At 41.7% G+C, this 23593-nt stretch overlaps 1 protein-coding gene across 1 annotated transcript in view; it reads right to left on the bottom strand.

Moving 5' to 3' along the window:
* Window positions 1–6384: 6384 nt before the first annotated feature.
* Window positions 6385–23593, bottom strand: part of LOC122646431 (PH, RCC1 and FYVE domains-containing protein 1-like) — a 69217-nt gene continuing 52008 nt past the window's right edge. Inside the window, exon 10 of the mRNA XM_043839980.1 lies at window positions 6385–6893. Within this exon, the coding sequence (XP_043695915.1) occupies window positions 6722–6893 (172 nt within the window). The 3' untranslated portion in view covers window positions 6385–6721. The remainder of the gene's footprint in view (window positions 6894–23593) is intronic.

Genomic DNA, 23593 nt, shown 5'->3' with positions numbered 1-23593 from the left:
GACACATGCATGACTTACATTTATTTTGGGGGAACGTTCTTTGTGGAGAGTGTAGGGGCCACGGGCATGCTGCAGCCAACGAGAGTGCACACTGTGGCATTTGTGGGGGTCGAACATTTTCTCTTTTATTTTTTACCCACAAAATCCTTTTGGAAGATCAAGACATACAAATGACTTTTAAAATAACTTTGGATGATTATCTTCCTTTATTTTGGGGGAAGGAAGAGGGGGAGGTGGTTGTAGGGTTGGCACGTTATGAGCAAGTTGGTCAAAAGTAAGGTCAGTCACCCTTCCAAGTACCTATCTTTAATTCTTAAAAAATAATGAAAGTGATGAAGGAATAAAGAGAAATTAATTAAGGGCCTAAAGAGCACTTTTCGTATAAATGGAGCAAACATTGAATCATTCAATCAAATTGATAAGTGACCGTAATGTCCAACCAAATGATACAACTATAATGGCTATGGGATATAGATCGCTAGCTGCCAGGACGTGTACCCTCTGCATCAGCGTGGGGTTAATGTCTTAATGAGAGCTTGCGTAAGGGCATATACATGAAAGAGATTTTTAATTTTCTAAAGGGTGGGTTGATAATTTCATGCGCTCATGTCTGGGCTCAGGGGATATGCAACCTGCAGATCGACAACATTCTTTTTCTTTGAAACTATTGTAGTTTTCTAATGCCTTTGAATGAAAAGGTTCAATCCGCATTGATGCTCTCGGCACATTGGAAGATTTAGGGCATTTAATCCATTAAAAAACAAATAAAAAGGATCATACTTTGCTCGGCCTTAGGCAGTCTCTAAGATACATCATCAATGCTTACTCTCATTGTTTGCAATCCAATTCGCATTTAGCAACAACAGTCTCCACAATCTCTGGCAACAAAACTTCTCTCTTCTTCATGACGATGACTATGTTATTGATACTTTGATGTGCTTTATAATCATCTTGTGAGATGTATGATGAGATTAAGTGTTTTATTATTATAAAGTGTTTATTTCAATTGTGAGACTTCAGTTTGATAAATTTATATTTTATATGCTATTATCATGTTTTGTTGTATGATGTACATGTCTATGGCATTTGATATAATGATCGGACTTTTTGGTTCAAGGATTTTTAAACAGGAATCATATAAAATATGTATTACACACATATCATATTATTATTGTGTATATTTTTATATCATATTTTTTAACATATTATTGAAGTCCATGACCCTTTAATATCTATATGTACCTTATCCAGTGTTTTCTTTTTGCCATACCCGAACTTAATATGGTCGTGTAGGTTTACCCATGAACCCATGAGTTTTAGAGAACCCCGAGAGTTAGAGAAAATCAGTCACCCTCTCTGGTATTTTCACATAGGGAAAAGGTCGTACACATTTCCAGTGCATATATAAGGCCCTCTGACACTCTTATCTCCTCCGTGACATGTGGGTCTCCATGTATACAAATTGTGAAGCACCCTCTCTAATGTTTTGGCCTGGCGTGCGAGATTCCATCCTACAACGACAACATATTATTGTGATTTGGCATCTCTAATGTTGTGTTCACTTTTGATAAATCATAAGTCACTAAAACAAAACTGAATTCTTCTCTTCATCGCTATCTCTTACCCATTTGTTGAAAGCCTGGAATTCAAACGTTTTTGGGAAAATTAACTCTGTTAAGTCTGAGATCACTTCTAAAATTTCATTTTTGGAGGCTTGTCCACCATCGGAGGACACTTCACTTTTGCTTAAGGAGTCATATTCCCACTTGACGTGGATTCTTAATGCGGAAGAAATCTTCTGGTTTCAAAAGTCCAGAGAGAAATATATTTCTTTTGGTGATAGGAATACTAAATTTTTTCACGCTATGGCTGCGCAACATCTTCAATCAAACTGTGTTGTTACCCTGAAAGATTCAAATGGGAACTTAATTTCCAACCCCCTGCTATGGCTCATCTCTTTGCATCCCATTTCCACTCTTTTATGACCTCATCGGAACCCCTTGACCCTTCATTTGTGGAATGTCTCTTTCACCCTTTGGCCTTGTCCGCTTCCTCCCCCTCACTTGTTTCTATTCCTGATTTGGATGAAGTTAAGACTGCAGTCTTTAGTTTTGGGGCATTCAAATCCCCTGGCTTTGATGGATTATCGGCCGGTTTTTTTCATTCTTGTTGGGAAATCATTAAATCTGATATCCTTCTTTTTGTTCAAGATTTCTTCACCAATGCCACCCTTCCTGTTGGTGTAAACCATACTCTGATTGCTTTGATTCCCAAAACGACGTTGTCTTTTAAGGTGGATGATTTTAGACCTATAAGCCTTTGTACTGTTTCTTATAAGATTATCACTAAAATTATGGCTTCCCGGTTGAAAAACCTTCTCCCACTCTTTATTTCACCCACTCAATCTGCATTCATCAAGGGAAGACAGATCACTGACAATATTATCATCGCTCAAGAAATTTTCCATTATCTAAAAAAGAAAAGAAGGGGTAAAACGGGGTACTTGGCGCTAAAACTCGATATGTCTAAAGCTTATGACAGAGTCGAGTGGAGTTTTCTTTTATCTCTTTTTGGGTTCCTCGGCTTTGATCCTCAATGGACTAGGCTCCTCTCTACTCTTCTGCACTGTTCCTTTTCTATTAAGTTACAAGGTAGTGCCTTTGATTTTTTCCGACCTTCCCGTGGCCTCAAACAGGGGTGCCCTCTAAGTCCCTACCTTTTTTGCCTAACCATGGAATGCCTTTCTCGTCTGTTACACACATATAGGGAAATGAACCTTTTTCGAGGCATCAAAATCTCTCGAGTGGGTCCCGAAATTATCCATCTCTTCTTTGCAGATGACACCCTCTTGTTTTATCATGCCAGCTTAAAAGATGTGCATACTCTCAAGGCAATTTTAAATCTTTTTGAATCTCTCTCTGGACAACAATTGAATTTGGGCAAGAGTAGTATTTTCTTTAGTAAAAACACACCCAAAGGTTTACAAAAAGAGATTTGCAAAGCTTTGGATATGAAGGTCACGGAGGAGGATTCCAAATATCTTGGTACAACCTTATTCCATGTAAGGTCTAAACACCGATGCTTAACCCCTATTCTAAACCGTGTTACAAATAGGTTAGTTGATTGGAAAACAACTTTCTTTCCCAAGCAGGGAGACTCACACTCATCAAATATGTTCTTCATTCAATTCCTACCTACTATATGTCTTGTTTTCTCTTCCCAAAAATAGTCTGCTCAAAGTTAGACTCAATCAGCTCAGCTTTTTTTTTTTTTGGGGGGAGGGGGGAATTGGCACTAAACAATAGACATTCCCTGATTTCTTGGAAATCCATTTGTCGGCACAAAAACCAGGGAGGGCTGGGTGTTCGTACCCATTGGGACCATAATCGGGCACTTATTTTAAAATTGAGCTGGCGATTACTTACTGAACCCGACTCTCTTTGGCCCAAGGTTCTAAAAGGAAAATATTTCCCACATTCATCTCTTCTTAACCCAACTGTACGGCTAGGATCTGGCTCTTGGACTTGGACCAGTATCCAAACTGTACTTCCTACTCTTAAAGGTTTGGTCCGTTGGCAAATCGGTGATGGTACCCAAGTAAATATTTGGGATGACCCATGGCTTCCCTCCTCCTCGTTTACTTCTCTAAATCAGGTGGTGGAGAAAAACCCTCTGTTTACTAATGTCAGTGAACTCTTACTTAACAGATCTTGGAATTTACCTTTGCTCAATTCTCTCTTCCCTCAATCTATCGCTAATTTAATCCTCTCTTTACCTATTTCTGTTCATCCTTTCAATGATCACCTTTTTTCTCCCTTCTCCAAGACAGGGAAACTAAGCACGAACAAGATTGCATCCATTTTAACCCACACATCAAACTCTTCCATGATATCTGCTGATCCTCTCTGGAAGGTAATTTGGAAACTAAAAATCCCTCCAAAATTTCAAATTTTTGTATGGAGACTGCTCCATGGTGGCATCCCAACTAAATCCAAATTATGTTGGTTATAGTCTCACCGTGGGTGGTGTCCTCTTTGTCCCCTTTGTCGTTCTAAACCTGAAACTCCCTGACACCTTTTCCTTTCCTGTGACTTTACTAAGAGGATTTGGGCTGCAACCCCTTTAGGCATCCGCACAGAATTTCTCACTGGGGCATCCTTTTTGGATTTTTTCCACACTCTTTTAACCGGTGCATGTACATCCAAATCTCATGCATACTACATCTTGAGCATTGTTTGCATCACCACATATTTTATTTGGGGCCTAAGGAACCAAGTACTTTTCCATCGCCATATTCCAAATCCCCACTTTGTTTTGAATAAGGTTTATAGATGGATAACAGATTTGAATCTTTCACTATCCTTGGACCCGGATGATCCTGCACTTCCATTTGATACACAACCCAATAACTCCTTGTCATCACCCCATTGCTCACTGTCGACTTATTTGGAGCTGGGGACTGAGGGGAATTGTCTCATTATTTCTCAAGGGGGTTGGGGTTATCTGATTATTCATAACAAAAAATTGTTTGCTTCTTCTATGAATTATGGATTTATAGGGTCAGCACAAGAAATAGAATTGCGAGGACTCCAAGCAGGGCTCCAAAAGGCATTTTCACTAGAATGTCAACAGATAATTGTGTGGACTGATTCAGAGGAGATAAGAAAGTGGCTTACAAATCCGGCGGCCAATCCTTGGCCTTATCATATCATCACTTGGCTTTATGATACCTCTCACCTTATTGCATCCCTTGGGTCTGTAATAATTTTAAAACAATCTAGGTCTTATATTGAACCTGCTGATAGACTTTCTCATTTTGCTAGGACTCAGGCAGTATCTTCTGAATGTTTGGATGAACTTGTAAAAATTATGTTTGATCAGTAATATGTTACTTTCTTTACCAAAAAAATAAATAAATATCCACTATGAATTCTTTCATAATCGGCACTATCTCTTCCTACATTTCGATTTAGATCTCCTCCAATAACAATATTTTCTCCTTGATTAGTTTCTTGAATTAAACTATGCATGTGTTCCAAAATTGTTTCTTAGTATTTTCATTTAACCGATTTGGGGTGCGTAAACACTAATTATATTAAGGGGTTGGTGTTCTCTATGGGGGAGCGTGACCCCTACGCATGCAGGAACCAATGAGAATGCATGCATTAGCATCATAGGGATGGGATTTCCACCTTTCATGGGAGGTAGGGTGATACATTCCCCCAGAGAGAACTTTCTCCTACATTAATTATCTCTTTTCTAACACAAGTTTGATGGACATGACAATATAATTAAGTCTTTTAACATCTACAACATCGTTTTCTAATTTTTTTTTATTATTATTCCCACCCTAAAAGCGTTCATGCAAAACATATAGGCTTCATTTGGTTGCAAGGAGAATTAAAAGGAATTGAAGTGAAAATTTCAAACTAAAAAAAGAAACTTTTATAATCATTACCACATGTGACTATATCACTAATTCCAAATCATACCATATTTGGTTATTAAATTTCGCTTTACGTTACATCAATTTTCTTTTGTTTTAAAAAGTAAAATAAAAATTACATGCAAAATCTATCATTACTAAATATAGGATTTTTTTTGTTTGAAAAATTCCCCTTCCCTTTAATTTCCCTTCCAACCAAACACAGCCATAGTGGAAAACAATGTACGAATGTTAGGGATCTTACCTCCCTATCGAATAGTCTGGCCATACTATCTAACTTCATACGACGATTTGCAGCAGTTTGAATCAAGTACAACTATCACACTTTGGTGACCTCTCAGAACATATCAATAACAAGAACGCTCTCTTCCATGTATTACAATGAGTTGTTCATTTCAAAATTATCTAATAGAAATATATAACTACAGCTTGAATATATCTAATTATTTAATAAAACCTAAACCAATGACACAAATAGTCTCATAGTCGATGGTCTAAACCCTTCATGAATAGAATTATGTATTCATCCTGGAATCAAAATTTTGTGCTGCATTTTATCAGATTAAAAAGGACAATGAAACTATCCAAGTCTCCTCAGGGCTTGAAGTTCACATATTATATACTATTGGGATATCTAAGAGTGTTGCCCTGCCTCAGGGTGCTGCAAATGCTCTTCACAGGTAATGCAAGGAACAAGGACATGTTGCTGACAGCACCAGTGCATCTACCCTTATGCAAGATAACAATCATCCAATCAATTGGATCTATAGGTCCAATCCTGAATGTTTCAGAATCATGCTAGGTATTTATCTGATCTGTGATAATGAAGTTTGATTCCAGATCCTGAAATAAACCGGCTGTTTACTGAACTAACTACTCAGATAAGCAAGCTGTGAAAAGGAAATAAATTGGTTCACAATATTACAGGGGGTAGCACCTGAGAAGAAGAGCTTTACAACTAGTATTAAAGAAATTCAACTGTACAATGCATTGGCACTAACAGAAGCAGATGGCAAAAAGAAGAGAGGAAAAATAAAACAATAAATAATCAAAGAATCACACAAGCTTCTCTGCTTCAATTATATGATCAACTCATCATCCACTATTATAACTCTAATTTGATTTGTTGCTCTTACAACAAATGATGTCTTCTCCATGATCCTTGTGAAAACAAAATGCTATTGATGCTGCACTTGTAGATGGTATTACTGCTACAAGATCGATTGGTCCAATCAGAAGTAGATTTTCTTCTTGCCAGCTTTTTGTTATTCCCCTTCAACAAAACAATTTTGGGGAAGCTGACATTGCCTCACCTTCCTCAGCATGTGCAACTCCATTGTAGGATTCCATTGGGATACTGTCCCTTCTTGTGAAGTACTTCTTAAGCACCCTATCTTTGTTTTCCTTCCACCAGTTTTCTGCCTGTTGCTCAGTGAACCTTCTTTTGCTGCAGGAACATTCAACGATGATCAAATACAGTGGGGGTGACAGAATATCAAAAGCAGAAACCACGAAAATACCACAATAATTGCCACAATTCAGATTATAAAAGACAAGGCTAATTTGCAACGCTAGAATGCAGAAGCTATAAGAAATGCTTTGTTGTCACTCAGTCAAGTACAAGTTCGATGGTTCATATAAAGAAAACTAGACCTTGTCAATGGCTCATGAAGGAACCAAGAAGTGGAACATTTATTTTAGACATGCATTGGTGCTAGGGGTTAGAGCTATCAAACATAACTACTGTGTAGAGATTCCTCTAGCTTACGATCAGCAATACAAATTCTCCAGACCGACAGCAGAGGCAAAATCTGGAGTTTCCACAGCCAAGGTTATTGTCTACAAATTTCTGAATCAGGGTTTTCAGAGGCCTGGCCATTTTTCTTACCCGAAGGATGGATATGAATGGAAGTAGTTCCTTCCAACATTCATTTCTTTGTTTGGACAACTTCTTTTAGTGTGACTCCTGGAAAACTCACAGCTCCTTTAGTTCCAATTATTTTCTGTGTGTGTATGTGTGTGCACATGTGCACATGGATATGTAATGATTCAGCTTGATTGGGCACTAGCCAAAGAAAAAATGTTCAAAAAGCTCACCCCAGAGGAGAACAATATAATACCCCTCCATAGTCTACTATTGTATTGGTAGATCATCACTTCAAATGAACAATCTTTTTAAGGCAAAAAAAAAAATGCTCCTCCATCTATGTATTAAAATCTCAAAGGTGTGTCTTCTGTTCGAGAAAACCACCACTAATGCCAAGTTTCCCTCCACATATTGTCGCCAGTTCTGCATAGTATGTATAAAAAAAATGGATAAAAGCTAAGTAATACCAAGGGGTCTCTTTTTTTTTTTTTTTGGTGAATATAATCTATTACCAAACCCCATGAGGGGGCAGGGAAAAAAGAAGGGAAGGGGATATAGAAAGAGGAAAGGGGGAGAGAGAGAGAGAGGGGGGGAGGGGGGCAGTTGAGAGCCAACCTGCGCAGAGGTGGGGGCCTGCAAAAGAGAAAAATCAAGACCCCAGGATACAACAATATTCCTGTTCCTTGGGGTATCAAGAATGGATCTATGAGGGATAAAACTGAGCTTGGAGACATCGAAGGAGATGGCTTTCCAAATCATATCAAAAGATCTAGAGTTGGAAGTCCATCTCCTAAGATTCCTTTCTATCCAAATGTGGTAGATAGTAGAGCCAAAAACAAGCTTTCCAACAGTGTCACATATAGTGTCTCCAGTAAAGGTCATATCCAACTAGAGCCATCTCCAGCAAAGGCGAGGGGTCTCCTGCTGCAAGGCCAAATGGTTGTGAGGGCTTTTTTCCAGATGGTGGAGGTAAATGGGCAAGCAAAGAAGAGATGGGCTATGTCCTTGGAGCCATTCCAACAAAAGATGCAAGAGGGGGAGGTAGGGATGTGACAGTGGAGGAGGAAGGCTTGGGTTGGGAGGCAAAGGCTAAGGGATCTCCAAATAGTGAAGCTATGGCAAGGTATATGGCCTTTGAACCAGACTAGCTTGTGCCAAGGGACAGAGGGGCCAGGGTTCCTAAAAAAGTTCCAAGCCGAACTGGAGCTAAAGAGGCCGTTAGAGGAGGGAAGCCAAATAACCTTATCTGCATGAGCCGGGGAGGAGGGGGAGGGAGGGACGGCCAGATCTGAGAAAGGATGGTGGGGAGGGGGGAGGGAGGAGGGAGGGGACCAAGAGCCTTGAGAAATAATGACTGAAAAAGGGGCAGATTTAGGAATGCCAGAGTAGATCGACCTCCGCCCAAAGACGTTGTACAGGACTCTGAGAGGATGCCAAGGATCAAGCCAAAGGGAGGTGGAAGATCCGTTGACAATAGAGGATGAGATGGCTCTACGGGCGAGGGGACGAAGGAGGAGAATCTTGCTCCAGATCCAAGAAGAGTCAGAGGGGATGGAGACAGTCCAGAAGGAGTCCTTTTTGGGAAGATGAGAGTAAACCAGTTAACCCAAATGGAGTCATGCTCGGAGGAAATTTTCCAAATGACCTTAAGGATACCCGCGGTATTGGAGTCGTGGATGCGGCAAATGCCCAAGCCTCCTTTAGCTTTGGGAAGGCAAATGGATTTCCAATTGATTGGGTGGAGAAATTTGGAAGTTTCTTTCCCTTTCCAGAGGAAGGCACAGAGAAGGTGTTCCATAGCCTTGATGGTGGCTTTAGGAATACCATAGATAGCACACCAGTAAATGTAAGAAGCTTGGAGGACTGATCTAATGCACTCAAGTCTACCAGCATAGGATAGAAGTTTGCCTTTCCAGAGCTGGAGACACTTACGGATGTTGTCAAGAATGGGAGTGCAGTGATGACTGGAAAGCCTAGCAGGGATAAGAGAAAGGCTGAGGTAATTGACAGGGAGGGATCCAATGGAGAAGCCAGTCAGCCTCTGGAGGGTCTCTTTGTCGAATTCGGGGATACCAAAAAGAAAGATTTTGGATTTGAGGAGATTAATGCGAAGACCAGAGAGAGTCTCAAAGAGATGGAGCGAAGACATGATTGCAGGGATGGAGTAGGAGGCCTTTGAGAAAATCATCAGGTCATCAGCAAAGGCAAGATGGGTAAGGTTGAGGTGTTTGCATTTGGGGATGGGGGAGATGAGGTGAAAGTCCGTTTTGGTTTGGAGACTCCTAGAAAGGACTTCCAAAGCTAAAGAGAAGAGGAAGGGGGAGAGAGGGCATCCTTGATGAATGCCGACTTTGGAATTGAAGAAACCAACGGGGGAGCCATTGACAAGGACTGAGAAGGAAGGAGAGGAGATACAAACGTAAATCCAGCGGACGAAAGCAGGGGGGAAAGGCCATTTGAGAAAGAACTTCACAGATGAAGTCCCAACGAAGGGAGTCAAAAGCCTTGTGAAGATCGATTTTCATAAGGGCCGTAGGAGAATGGGATTTGCAATCAAAGCCCTTGTCCACAATACTCCTGCCAGAGATGAAGTTAGATTGATTAGGACTGACAAGGGAAGGGATGACATCCTGGATCCGGTTATCAAGGATCTTAGCAATGAATTTGTAAAGAAGATTATAGAGAGAGATAGGTCTGAAATCAGACAGGGAGGAGGCTCCAGCTATCTTAGTGATAAGGCAGATGAAGGTTTGATTGATCTGGGCAAGTTGGCTCGGTTTAAAGAAGAAGATATTGATAGCTTTGAAGAGGTCCCCTTTAATAGAGTCCCAACAATTAAGGAAAAAGCCCATACTAAAGGCATCAGGCCTAGGGGCCTTGTTGGATTTGTGGGAGAGGATTGCCTTAGAGATTTCCTCATCAGAGGGCAAGGTAAGGAGGGAGTTCACCAAGAGGGGGGAGGACAAACTTATCAATGAGGCTAGGGGGAAGGGGGAGGGGGGAGGGGGGAGGGGTTGAAGAGAGAGCAAAAGAAGGAGATGGTTTTAGACTTAATGTCTTGGACAGAGATAAGATGAGACCTGTCAGGAGCAAGGAGCATGGTGATGGAGTTAGAATTAAGCCTAGATCTCAAGGAGCGGTAAAAGTAAGCCATGTTGGAGTCTCCAAACTCCAACCACCTAATGCCGAATTTTTTACGCAGGAAACTTTCTTCTTGGATGGAAAGAGAGGAGAGCTCCTCAGAAAGATTTTTTTCCTCAAGGGCAAGCTCGGGGTTGAGAGGGTCCAATTGGAGCCGGGATTGGATAAGGGTGAGGTTGGCTCGACAAGAGGAGACATGGGAGGGGATGTTGCCAAAGGTAGAATGGTTCCACCTTTTAAGGGTGGACTTGGTATGGCAAAGCTTCCGAGCAAAGGCAATAAGAGGGAGGGAGGGGCAGGAAACAGGAGAGCGCCAAGCTTTTAGGATGGTAGGGGGAGAAAAGATGATGGGAGGTCCACATATTGAAGAATTTGAAGGGCTTGGGGCCGAAGGAGGAGTAGGGTTGGATGAGGAGGCGGCAAGGGCTGTGATCAGATAAACCTTGAAGATGGAAATTAACAAGGGAATGGGGGAAGGAGGAGAGCCAAGCCTCATTGGAGAGGAAGCGATCGAGCTTGCAAGCCACTCTACGGTTGTGCCAAGTGAGAGAGGAGTCAGTCCAATGAAGGTCCTCGAGACCAAGGTCCTCAATGCAATCATTGAAAGCATTAACTGAGGGGAGGTCAATGCGACGACCTCCAATTTTCTCAGATTGGGATCTGACAACATTGAAATTACCTCTAACTCCCCAAGGGAGGGAGTCCATCCCCGATTTAAGGAGGGAGAGGTCAGCCCAAAGGGAAACACGGTCAGCTGCTTGGTTACAAGCGTAGACCACTGAAATGAAGAAGGATAGAGGAGAGTTAGGGATGGACAAACGGAAATGGAGAAGCTGGGAGGAGTGTGAAATGGAGATATGGACTTTGGAGGGATCCCAAAGGATCCAAATGCGGCTGTTAGGGGAGTGGTTATAGTTGGAGAGTAAAGACCAAGAGGGGGGGATAGCGGCGACAATGCGAGGAGCACTCTCTTGAAGGACCCTGGTTTCGAGAAGAGCATAAAAGGATGAGTGGGTGGATTTGATGAGAGACCTAATGTCATGGTGCTTCGCCAGGGAATTGAGGCCCCTGACATTCCAAATGAAGCCATCAGACATGAGAGCTAGAAGGAAAGGGGCAAGGGTTTTCTAGAGGGGGCACTTCTGTACCTCCGATGGAAATAAGCAACGGCCGGGCTGCGGACAAAAGGACGACGAGGGGGAAAAGGCCAAGCCGAACAGAGGGGAGGGGTGGGAGACTTAGCGGATAAGGTTGTAGCACGAGGGGAGGAGGGGAAGGGGGGGAAAGGGGTATATCGGGACAAGGGGTATCGAGGGTGGAAAAGTAAATTGGAGTCAGAACTGGATCGGGCCAAGGTGGTTGGGGGGATCGGGTTGGAGTAGTGTTTACGGTAGAGGTGGGCTGGGGGTTTAATAATGGGTAGGTTATAAGAGAAAAAGGAATGAGCCTGAGGGGAGCAAGTGATTCGGGTTGGGAGACAGATGGGCTTGGGGATTTTGGATGGTAACGTTGGTAGGCCTGGAGGTTAAGGGGTGGATTAGAGGAGGGGAGATTAAAGAGGGGGGTTGAGGGCTTGGAAGGGATGGGGTAATGTAGTCCTAGATAGGTAGGAGACCTACTAGGAGCCAGATAACAGAATCAATAGCAAAAGGGGTTGCTGGTTCGAATGGGTCTTATATGGCTTTAATATGTAGGCCTAGGGTGCTTTTATGGCATATAAATAATAGGATTTGGGAAGGTTTTAAAATTCTGCAATTCTGGGCAGAATTGTGTTGCAGGTTTTGGGCTTTATTGGACTGAAGGAATGGAGAGAGTAGAGTGGGAGTTATGAGCTGGGTTTAAGATCGAGTGTAGGGGGAAGTGTGGGGGTTGTATACTGGAAGTTTGGTTTGAAACTGATGGACAGATCTGAAGTTATGAGGGAGTCCTAGTTAAGGTAGGAGTTGCAGGTTTAATGGAGGTTAGGGTTTGATGGATGGAGGGGAAGGATATATGCAGGAAACTAAAATTACTTACTGGTTTGATCTCCTTCAAAGACAGCAGCAGCAGCTTGAAAAAGCTCGATTGAAGAAGAAGAAGAACCTCCCGGTACTGGACAGACGCAAGGAGCCGCAGGAGTCTACCCACCCTATCCACCTTGAGATCCATAAGGATATACACTCACAAAGAGCAGCAGCAGCTATGGCAGCAAAACAAAAGCTTTTTCATTAATCAAATTCGTATGTAATGCTGGCCTCCCTTACAAACTCATATAGAAGACTCAAAAATAGACTTAGACACTAAAAAGGAATAGCCTAACCCTATCCCTAACCTATTAGGTAACTTAAACTGACTAAGAAACTAGAATACTAAAGGAAATAGACTCAAAACATGGATGGAATTATAGAGTCCTAATCCAGCCCAACTTACATCACATGACCACTTAAGTTGTCATATGACCAGTTAACCAAGTCACATGATCACTTAAATTGAACCAATTGGATGCAACCAATTTGAATCGGTTCAATTAAAAACATAAAAATAAACTAAGTATTGGGCTAATCCCGTATGCAACCTATATACCCCTAGTTTAGGCTCATTAAAGTGGCCTAATACATAGAAAACCCTTGGGAATAAAGGCCCAACATGTATATAACCTAACCCTAGGCCTATTTCTAAAGAAATAAGCCAATTTCTATGAGGAACCTGCATCATGGGGCCTACAGGGGGGATAGAAGGGTGAAAAGGTGGAAAGGTTGGGAGGGCACATGGCATGGGGGTGAGGAGAGAGGGTGGTAGGTGGAATGGATCCGAGGAAAAGGGGCTTCGCGGGGATTGAGGGGGGGTTAAGCAAAAGGGGGGGTAAAAGGGTTTGGGAACAAGGGGGGATTAGGCAAGGAGAAGACAAACCTTTGCTCAGCAGAGAGCTGTTTTGCACGAGAATGGCAACTGTGGACCAACCGAGACTGATCCACTACAGGAGCAAGGTCAGGGGAAGCCTGAAGAGACTGCAGCCAGCTGTTCGACACACCAAGGGATAAAGAGGAATCAAGAGATCTTCCAGGGATAGCGATGGTAGCATCACGATTCGTCAGAAGCAGCTGCAAAGCCCTAATAGAGGAGACTAACGGGGAGCCTGGCTCGCCAATGGGAGCCTCGATGTTCAAAAAGTTCTCGTCAAGCAGTCTTTGGTCATTGGAGCTGACAGTGGCCTAATTCATCAGGGTAGCTGATGGAGGCGAAATCAAAGTAGCAGGGACAGAGTAGGCCAGAGGGGCCTCAGGGACTGGTGACAGGGGAACCTCGATGCCAGTAGGGGAACCAGAGGCAGGGAGACCACGACGACAGTGAATATTGTGGCGGCAATCGGAGCTTCTTCCACGGCCAGGAGAAATGAAGGGGCTAGAGGCAGGGTGGACACGGCGGCGACGACTATGGAAGCGGCAGGCAAAGCGTCTTCCACGGACAGGAGGTCTAGAGGAGCCAGAAGGGGGCAGGGGAGCATGAAGACTACCCAAACCAGAGTGATGCTTAGATCGAGGAGAAGAGCGAGCATAACCATAATCACTTAGGGGAGCAACAAAATCAGAAGGAGAATCCATGTCTGTTGTAGGCGCTGTAGGGCAAGCTGTAGACATCGAAGGGAGGGGAGCTTTGCCGGAGCAATCTTTCGAATGGTGCCCAAAAACCTTGCAATGCAAGCAGTGAGGGGGGATCCAATCATAATGAACTAGTTGCTCAAAGCTAAAGCCATCATCTTCAACAATGGTGATGTGATGGAAGAAGGTGGCGGACTGGCTGCAGAGACGTCGACGCAGATCCTTGCGAAAGATAGCTTATCCATCTTCAGAGTTCGGGCATCAGTGTACAGGGGGTAGCCCACGACTGAGCCAATCCTGCTAAGGCATTCTTGACTCCAATACTGAAAGGGGAGACCCGGGAGTGCAATCCACAAGGGAATGGTGTTGAGGTCGACCTTGTGGAGCTGGATGTAGGGGGTCCATTGGCGGAGGAAGACTGGTTTGGTACCCACGAGCCAAGGGGCACCATTCAGAGCACAAGCCTTGGATTCTTTAGAGAAGAACTTGAAAATGAAAACACCATTGTCTAGGGGGAAGAACATGGATTCTTCCGAGGGCCAAGGGGTCTCTTTTGTTCATATCCTCAAATCAATTATCTAAGAGTTCTGGTAACCTCACAAAAGATGTGAGAGACAATGCTCAAAGTTCGATACAAACACGTCATACAGGATCTCTTGGTGTCCGGAAACCCATAGTACATGGGGGATAGGGTAATAAAATTATTTTCCCAACAGCTGATTGGCCATGCAAACTCACGATTCTGAGAGTTTAGCATTTTCCATCATCTAAAATCAAGGGGTTATAAATATCAATCGTGCATTCGACTTGCTTGGGTGAGAGGCTGAATCAGTCTCTACCGTCAGCCTATGAAGTGTGGTCTGAGAGTATTGGGTCTACAGACGTTTCATGGCTTATGCCAAAGAAGTTAAGGGAGCTTTTGCAGATATGGAAGATTTGGAGTATCATTTCTCAAGTGGGAAATTCTGGACGTTGCTGTGGAGCCTTTGTTTTGAAAATAGCAGGGCTTTTTACAACTATGTTGAGCCAGCTGATCACGTGGCTTCAAAAGTAAATTAGAGGAGATGGTGGTTTTTTGGGGCTTAAAAAGAGTTTAGAACTTTATAAGGTACAGATACACAATCCAACCAGAGAAAATCTCCTCATTTTTTTGGGGGTGGGGGGTGGTGATGCTAATTTACAATTCAGGCAGAGCTTAACAAAAATTGTTATATGTAAATACTTGAAATAATACCAGAAAAAGGATAACCAGCAATAATAACAGAGAACAAGAGAGAAGAGAAGAGAGACTGCCGCGAGATAGATTGACAGTCCACACTCCTCATCGGCAGTCCCACATTGTACATATATAGCAATCCATTACAAATACTGCCAGGACTCTTCAGTCCTTGCGGTAGTAGACATCTAGAGAACTAATAGAAGACTAACCAATGCCTACTACAATAACTAGAAACATAATGAAACTAAACTAAAGACTACTGTAGGGAATTGACAATAATATCCCTATGGTATTATAAACATTACTCAACACTCCCCCTTGAGCCGGAGCATATAAGTCACTATCACCCATGCCTAGCTTGGAACAGCCCTTCTGGAAAGCAGGAATAAATAGAGGCTTGGTAAACATATCACCCAACTGATCTGTAGAAGAAACAAATGGAGGAACAACCAACTTCCTCATAACTGCATTCCTCACAAAGTGGTACTCAACTTCAATGAGTTGGATACTTTGATCCTTTCGTGAAACACTGGATTACTGACAATGTAAATAGCAGCTTGATTATCAAAGAACATCTTCACAGGCTTAGACACCAGAAATTCCATCTGTTGAAGCAGTTACTTCAAGCACATCAACTCAGCTACAGTATGAGTCACAGCCCTATACTCAGTGTCAGCACTGGATCTAGCCACAATGGTTTGTTTCTTGCTTTTCCACATAACAAGATTGCCACCAATAAACGTACAGTAACCTATGGTAGATCTCCTATCATCATCATCACCAGCCCAGTTTGCAACAGAATATCCGATTAGATCAATATGCTGATGAGGTCAATAAATAATTGCTTGGGATCCCTTCAGATACCTTAAGATTCTACATGCTACCTCCTAGTGAGTCGTCTTAGCCGATTCCATAAATTGGCTAATAACACCAACAACAAAAGATATGTCAGGTTTAGTAACAGTTAGGTAAATGAGTTTCCTCTACTAATCTCTTGTACCAGTGCTTACCATCAAATTCCTTACAATCACATTCCAAATTTCTGGTGTGGATCCATAAGAGTATCAACTGGTTTAGAAACAAGCATACTAGTCTCAGACAAGAGGTCTAACACATTTTCTTTTTGATAGACTAATACCTTTCTTTACTTCATAGCACTTTAATACCATGAAAATACCTAAGGGCATCCAATTCTTTCATCTGAAAAATGCGGATGTAAATAAGATTTCACCTCTGCAATACTATATGCATCATCCCTAGATACGATAATGTCATTGACATATGATAATGTCATCGACATACACAACCAATACAACTACTCTAGAATCCCAACACCAAACAAATACAAAGCGATCAGAATAACATTGTGAGAATCCGTACCGAGTAACAATCGAACTGAACTTGTCGGACCAAGCTCTGGATGATTGTTTTAACCATAAAATACCTTGTGTAACCTACAAACTCTGTGAGAAATGAGAATTCTCCCCCTGAGTAACATACTCTAGAAGTTGCTTCATATACACCTCCTCATGTAGATCACCATATAAGAAGGCATTCTTGATATCCAACTGATATAGAGGTCGTCTAAATTCACAGCTAAGAAATAAGTACACGGACAAAATTAAGATTAGCAACATAAGAGAAGGTCTCAAACAATCCACATCATAGATTTGAGTATAATCCTTCGCAACCAAATGGGCCTTAAGCCGTTCAACTGAGCCATCTGGATTGTACTTTAATGTTGTATACCTAGTGACACCACACAGATCCTTACCTAAAGGAAAATCCATCAGAGTCTATGTTTGATGAGAAAATAAGGCATCCATTTCTGTTTTTATAGCCACTTTCCACCAAGGATGAGATAAAGCCTCATGAAATAATTTTAGGAATGGAGTTGTTAGATAATGAGAAAGCAAAGTTATATAAGGGAGATGGAAGGTGAGATATAGAAATAAATTTTCTATAGGATAAGCAGCAATGGACATGGTTCGAGGTTTCGGTTTCGGGCACGATTTCGATCAGGCCCAAAACCAAAATGTTTCTACATCTCGGGTTTGAGGCCGGTTTCAACCCTGGCCAAAACCAAGATTTCCCAGGTTTCAGGTAATGTAAGGTTCCAAATCTCGGTTTCGAGGCCGGTTTTGACCTTGGCCGAAACCAAGATTTCGCATGTTTAGGTCGAAACCTGGTATTTTTTGGTCAAAACTCAACATGTCAAAACTGGTCGAAACTACCGAAACTGGATTGGTTGAAATTGGTCGAAACTTGGTATTTTTTTTTTATCAAGACTGGTTGAAATTATCAAAATTTCTGAAACACTGTTGAAATATATAGAAACCAAGTCGATATAGAATTACATATGGCTTTCGTCTCAGAAACTTGGGCAACCAATATATCTCGGTCGAAATAACTAGAAACATAAAGTAACTAAACCAAAAACTACTGTGGGGAACTGATAATAATATTCCTACTGTATTATAAACATAACCCAACAATATAGAAGCACAAAGCAGCCACAAGGAATGTGTAATTTTTTCTTATAGGTCCGCAATTGAAATTATTGAGATTGAATATTGTTAAAGTGTGTATCGAGTACAATTAAAAGTGCATTTCTCTATGGTGATCTTTAAGAGGAGGTTTATATGGATATTAAAAATGCATTTCTTTATGATGATCTTCTAGAGGAGGTTTAGATGAAGCAACCTCCAGGGCATGTTGCTCAGGGGAAGAATTCCACCAGAGTATGTAAGCTTCTTAAGGCAATCTATGGGCTGAACAATCTCCAAGAGCATGGTTTGATAAGTTCAGTTCCATTATAACTCAATTTGGGTTCTCACAGTGTTATTCTAACCATTCTGTCTTTGTTCGTCACCAGAATTCAAAGGTGGTTGTGATGGTAGTTTATGTGGATGATATTATTATATCTGGTAGTGATGCTTTTGGTATTGCTCAAGTTAAGTCCTATCTTCATGAGCATTTTCAGCTGAAAGACTTAGGTGTTCTCAAGTATTTTTTTGGTATTGAAGTTTTAAGAAGCAAGAAAGGAATTAGCTTATCACAAAGGAAATATGTCCTCAACCTTCTATCTGAAACTGGAATGCTTGCTTCCAAACCTGCAGATACTCCCATGGATCCCCATCAAAAGCTTGGTTCCAGTGAGTGAAAATATCCTTTGTTGTTGGAGTTATTAGTCAGATTATGCAAACACCAAAGAAAATTCACTGGGATGTTGTTTGCCGTGTGTTACGTTACCTAAAAGGTGCACCTGGCAAGGGCCTTATTTATCAACTTAATCGAAATGTTAATCTGATTAGGTTTTCTGATGTTGATTGGGCCGGTGCTGATGATGATAGAGGTACTACTATTGGTTATTGTACCTTTGTTGTGTAAGAATTAAGGGTATTTTAGGCACATGCCCATTATGTTGCAATTTGATGTAATGTGTTTCTTTCTTTTTTCCTTTTTCCTCCCTTAGCTATCTTATATTAGCATGGGGGGCAATTATGTAATTTGTTCTTCTAAGTTAAGTGAATGAATATATGGGAGAGTTGAGAATACTTTCCCAAAAAATTCCACCTAACTCACTCTCTTCTCTTTCTTTGCCTTCTTCTTCTCCTCTCTTCTTCTCTTATCTTCTTCCTTCTTCTCATATTCATCTCATAAATTCCAACTTGTTGGTGGAAATTTAATCACCTGGAGAAGCAAGAAACAAATTACTGTTGCAAAATCTAGTGCTGAGTCTAAGTATCGTGTAATGGCACATACTATAGCTAAGTTAATGTGGATAAAATCATTGCTTTAGGAGTTGAGTTTTCCTATCACTCAACCTATGAAGATGTTTTGTGATAATCAAGTTGTTATTTATATTGCAAGCAATCCAATGTTTCATGAGAGGACAAAGCACATTGAAGTTGATTGTCACTTTGTTCGGGATGCTTTTATGAAGAAGTTGGTTTCTACTCCATTTGTTTCAACTACCAACAGAGATATGTTTACCAAACCTCTGTTTGGAGCTGCTTTTTGAAGAAGTTGTTCCAAGCTGGGCCTAGGAGATTTGTACGCTCCAGCTTGAGGAGGAGTGTTAAAGTGTATATCAAGCGCTAGGGTTGTAGGCTATTTCGATTAGAATATTCCTTTATTCTAATCGAGATACCTACCTCCTATATGTCTCCTTTTATATTTGTAATTAGTGTCACTCCTAGTTAGTCTATAGTTAGTGTTAATAGCCTTAGAATTGAGTGCTTGAATGACCTAGATCATCTCAGTCCCTTATTTATAATAATATCAAATTACAATCAAAGTATAAATCCCCCCAATCCTATTCCTAGTAGGAATTCCTACTACAATTAGGAATCCCAAATAGATATCGGATAGAAGGGGAAAAAACAGAAAAAAAGAAAAGATTAAAGCATAAAATAACTAAAACATAAAACTAACATAATAAGGACTAAATTACCCCTATCGGGTAAAGTAGTCAATCTCAACACTCCCCCTCAAGTTGGAGCAAAGATGTCGATAATGCCCAACTTGACTAGATTGGGTTGAAACAATTTCCCAGACAATCCCTTGGTGAAGATATCAGCATGTTGATCAGTAGACGTCACAAAGGGAATGCAAATCAGCCCATCTTCTAACTTCTCTTTGATGAAATGCCTATCCACCTCAACATGCTTGGTACGATCATGCTGTACTGGGTTGTGTGCTATGCTGATTGCAGCCTTGTTGTCGCAGTACAACATCATAGGAAGACGAATAGGAACACCAAGATCTTGTAGCAAACCTTTAAGCTAGAGTAACTCACAAATATCTTGTGCCATAGCTCAAAACTCAGCTTCGGCACTAGAACGAGCAACTACATTTTGCTTCTTGCTACGCCACGTGACAAGATTTCCACCTACAAAGGAGCAATACCCAGAAATAGACTTGCGATCTGCAGAACCAGCCCAATCAGCATCAATCTATGCTTCTATCCGTAGATGAACCATGCATAGACAGAAGAATTCCTTTTCCAGGAGCTGACTTGAAATAGTGCAAGATACGAAGAACAGCCTCCAAATAAGAAGAGTAGGGATCATGCATAAACTAGCTCACAGTACTCACGGCGATAACAATGTTCGGACGAGTGTGTGAGAGATAAATCAACTTCCCTACAAGTATTTGGTACCGGCCTTTATCAACAGGCTCACCCTCTTTCTCCTTGAGTCGAACAATAGGGTTCATAGGAGTATTCGAAGGATGGCAGCCTAGCAACCCGGTTTCAGCCAATAAGTCTAGGACATACTTCCTCTGGGAGAGAAAAATGCCTTTAGAAGATCTGGCCACTTCAATCCCAAGAAAGTATCGTAGTTTCCCTAGATCTTTAATCTCAAATTCTTGTCCAAGGAAGGTCTTCAACCGTCTGATCTCATCACAATCATTGCCAGTAACCACTATATCATCAACATAGACTATAAGAACAGTGAGTTTTTCACCAGCCCTCTTTATAAAGAGTGTGCTCAACATTACTCTGCTTATAGCCTATAGAAATCATGGCCTTATGGAACCGGCCAAACCATGCTCGAGGTAATTGCTTCAGCCCATAAAGTGCACGCTTCAGCCTACACATTTTTCCTCGGTTTTTGTCACTAGAGAACCGTGGTGGAATGTCCATATACACCTCCTCATCCAGTGCTCCATTTAGGAAAGCATTTTTAACATCTAGCTGCTGCAAATCCCATCCAAGGTTGACTGCACAAGATAATAACACACGAACAGTATTTAACTTTACAACAGGTGCAAAAGATTCATGGTAATCAATGCCGTATATCTGAGTGAACCCCTTGGCCACGAGTCGTGCCTTATACCTATCCACAGTGCCATCCACCTTCTGTTTCACCACAAACACCCATTTACATCCAACGGTTTTCTTCCCAGGTGGAAGAACCACAAGTTTCCATGTGTTATTTTTCTTCAAGGCTTCCCATTCTTCCATCATAGCTGCCTTCCACTTTCCATCTAATAGAGCTTCCTGCCAATTGTTAGGAATACAAACAGAAGAAAGAGAGGAAACAAAAGCACGAAAGGATGGGGAAAGGGAATCATAAGAGACAACATGAGATATGGGATGCTGAGTGCAAGTTTTGACACCTTTCCGAAGAGCAATAGGTAATTCAGGAGAAGGAACATTACCAGGTGGAGAGGCAGGTTCTGGATCCGGGTTCGGCAATTGGATGGGTACTAGAGCAACAGTTGATTGAACCTGCTTATGTTTCCTTGCATAGGTCTTCACTGTACTGTCATTAATCCTCCTCTGAAATTCACTAATAGTCCTCTGGGTAGGAGTCTGGACAGGGGAAGATTGCTCCCCCTGAATAGAAATAGTCTCCCCATGTATAGGAACCTCTCCCCCTGACTCAGGGGGAGTACTAGGGGTAGGCCGAATTGGTTCAGACTCGTGGTAAACAGACTGAAGCGGAGGTAGAGTGTCAATAGTCAGCACATCTTCACTAACACTCTCCCCCTGAAGAGGTAGGGACATATAATATGGAACACTTTCATGAAAGACAACATCTATGTTGACAAAAGTCCTGCGGGATGGAGGGTAATAACATTTGTACCCCGTCTGTGTAGCAGAGTAACCCAAGAAAATGCAGCGGAGACTACGTGGGGCAAGTTTACCAGGGGACCTGGTATCCCTGGTATAACAAACGCAGCCAAACACCTTAGGTGGGACTATAAAGGAAGAAGAGCTAAGTAATAGCTCAATAGGGGCTTTGGAAAGAAGAACCCGACTGGGCAGCCTATTAATTAAATAGGCTGCAGTAAGGACAGCATCCCCCCAATAAAGGGAAGGGACATTGCGAGCAAACATAAGAGCCCTAGCCACCTCCAAGAGGTGGTGGTTTTTTCTCTCAGCTACACCATTTTGGGCTGGAGTGTCGACACAGCTGGTCTGATTGAGGATTCCATGGGCAGCAAGGTATTTTTGTAACTGACCTTCCATATACTCTTTCCCATTGTCACTCCGCAAAATATGAAGAGTGGCATTAAATTGGGTCTTAACCAACTGATGAAAGTCCTGAAAACATGAAAAAACTTTATTTTTTGTGTGCATAAGGTAGACCCAAGTGAACCGAGAATAGCAGTCAATAAAAGTGACATACCACCGATGTCCAGACAGGGAAGCTTTCCTACTAGGACCCCACACATCAGTATGAACAACATGAAATAAGGAAGAGGATCTCTTATTAGAAATAGGGTAAGTTGAACGTGTCTGTTTAGCCAAGACACAAGGCTCACAAAAAAAGTCTTCCTTATTACAGTCTTTTAACTAATGCTGGAAATAAAGTTTTTTTTTTTTTTGGTGGAAAATAAGAACTTTACTACCTAAACATAATACTTACAGAGTTACATTCCCATCTAAATCGTCTGATGAGACTTTGGTAATTCGAGCATGTCTAGCTAGTTTATCTACTGGTGTTATGAGGGATCTCTGTTGCTTTATAATACTTACAGACTGGAGGGATGAAGTAAGGTGGGAGATATCAAACAAGAAGGTAAAAAGAGTATATGGCCATTCATACATATTCGGGTGCTCCAGCCCAGTCTGTCATCTCCTGTGAGTCTGTCCATACAACTACTTCCTTGCAGTCTAATGAAAGTGACTTTTGGAGCCCTGCTTGGAGTCCTTGCAGCTCTGCCTCTTGTGCTGACCCTACATTTCCACAATCCATAGCAGAAGCATAAAAGTTTTTGTTATAACAAATTAAAAAACCCCATCCTCCATATGCAGTGGAATGACAAAAGCTCCCATCCGAGATGATAACACACATCTCCTCTGAGCCCAAATGTAGATAATCGGATTGTGAAATATGCATGGAAGAGATCTGTATTGATTGGGATGAAATTGAACTGGATTGTTGGAGGGGTAGAGGATAGAGAGCCAAGTCATTAGTCCAACGCAAAATATTTTGTAGAATCTGTCGAGGGTTTAGCTGTTGATTAGAAAATAGAACTTGATTCCTGTGGATCCACACAAAGTTGATAAAGTACCTAAAGGGGGATGGCCTAGCCTAGAGTGCCATTTATGTAATTCAAAAGAGAAAGATGCTGAAGGTAAAGCCTGGGTAGGTGTAGGATCGCCATCAAGCAGGTACAATCCACCATGCACTTTACCCGATCCAATCGTCTTCCCCGAGTCCAGTTCCTGAAAAATATAGTGAGTGGGAAAAAAAGTCACTTTACAATTTAGGGATTTAGTGATATTGCTAATGGAAAGAAGGTTAGTTGTAAATTTGGGAATATGCAACACAGATGACAGGGTAAGGGAAGGAGAACAACCAATGGATCCTTTCCCTGAGATG

Source organism: Telopea speciosissima, chromosome 11, assembly GCF_018873765.1.
Source record: "Telopea speciosissima isolate NSW1024214 ecotype Mountain lineage chromosome 11, Tspe_v1, whole genome shotgun sequence".
NCBI lineage: Eukaryota > Viridiplantae > Streptophyta > Magnoliopsida > Proteales > Proteaceae > Telopea > Telopea speciosissima.
The sequence above is the reverse complement of the archived record's forward strand: the minus strand, read 5'-3'. Positions and strand labels throughout refer to the sequence as shown.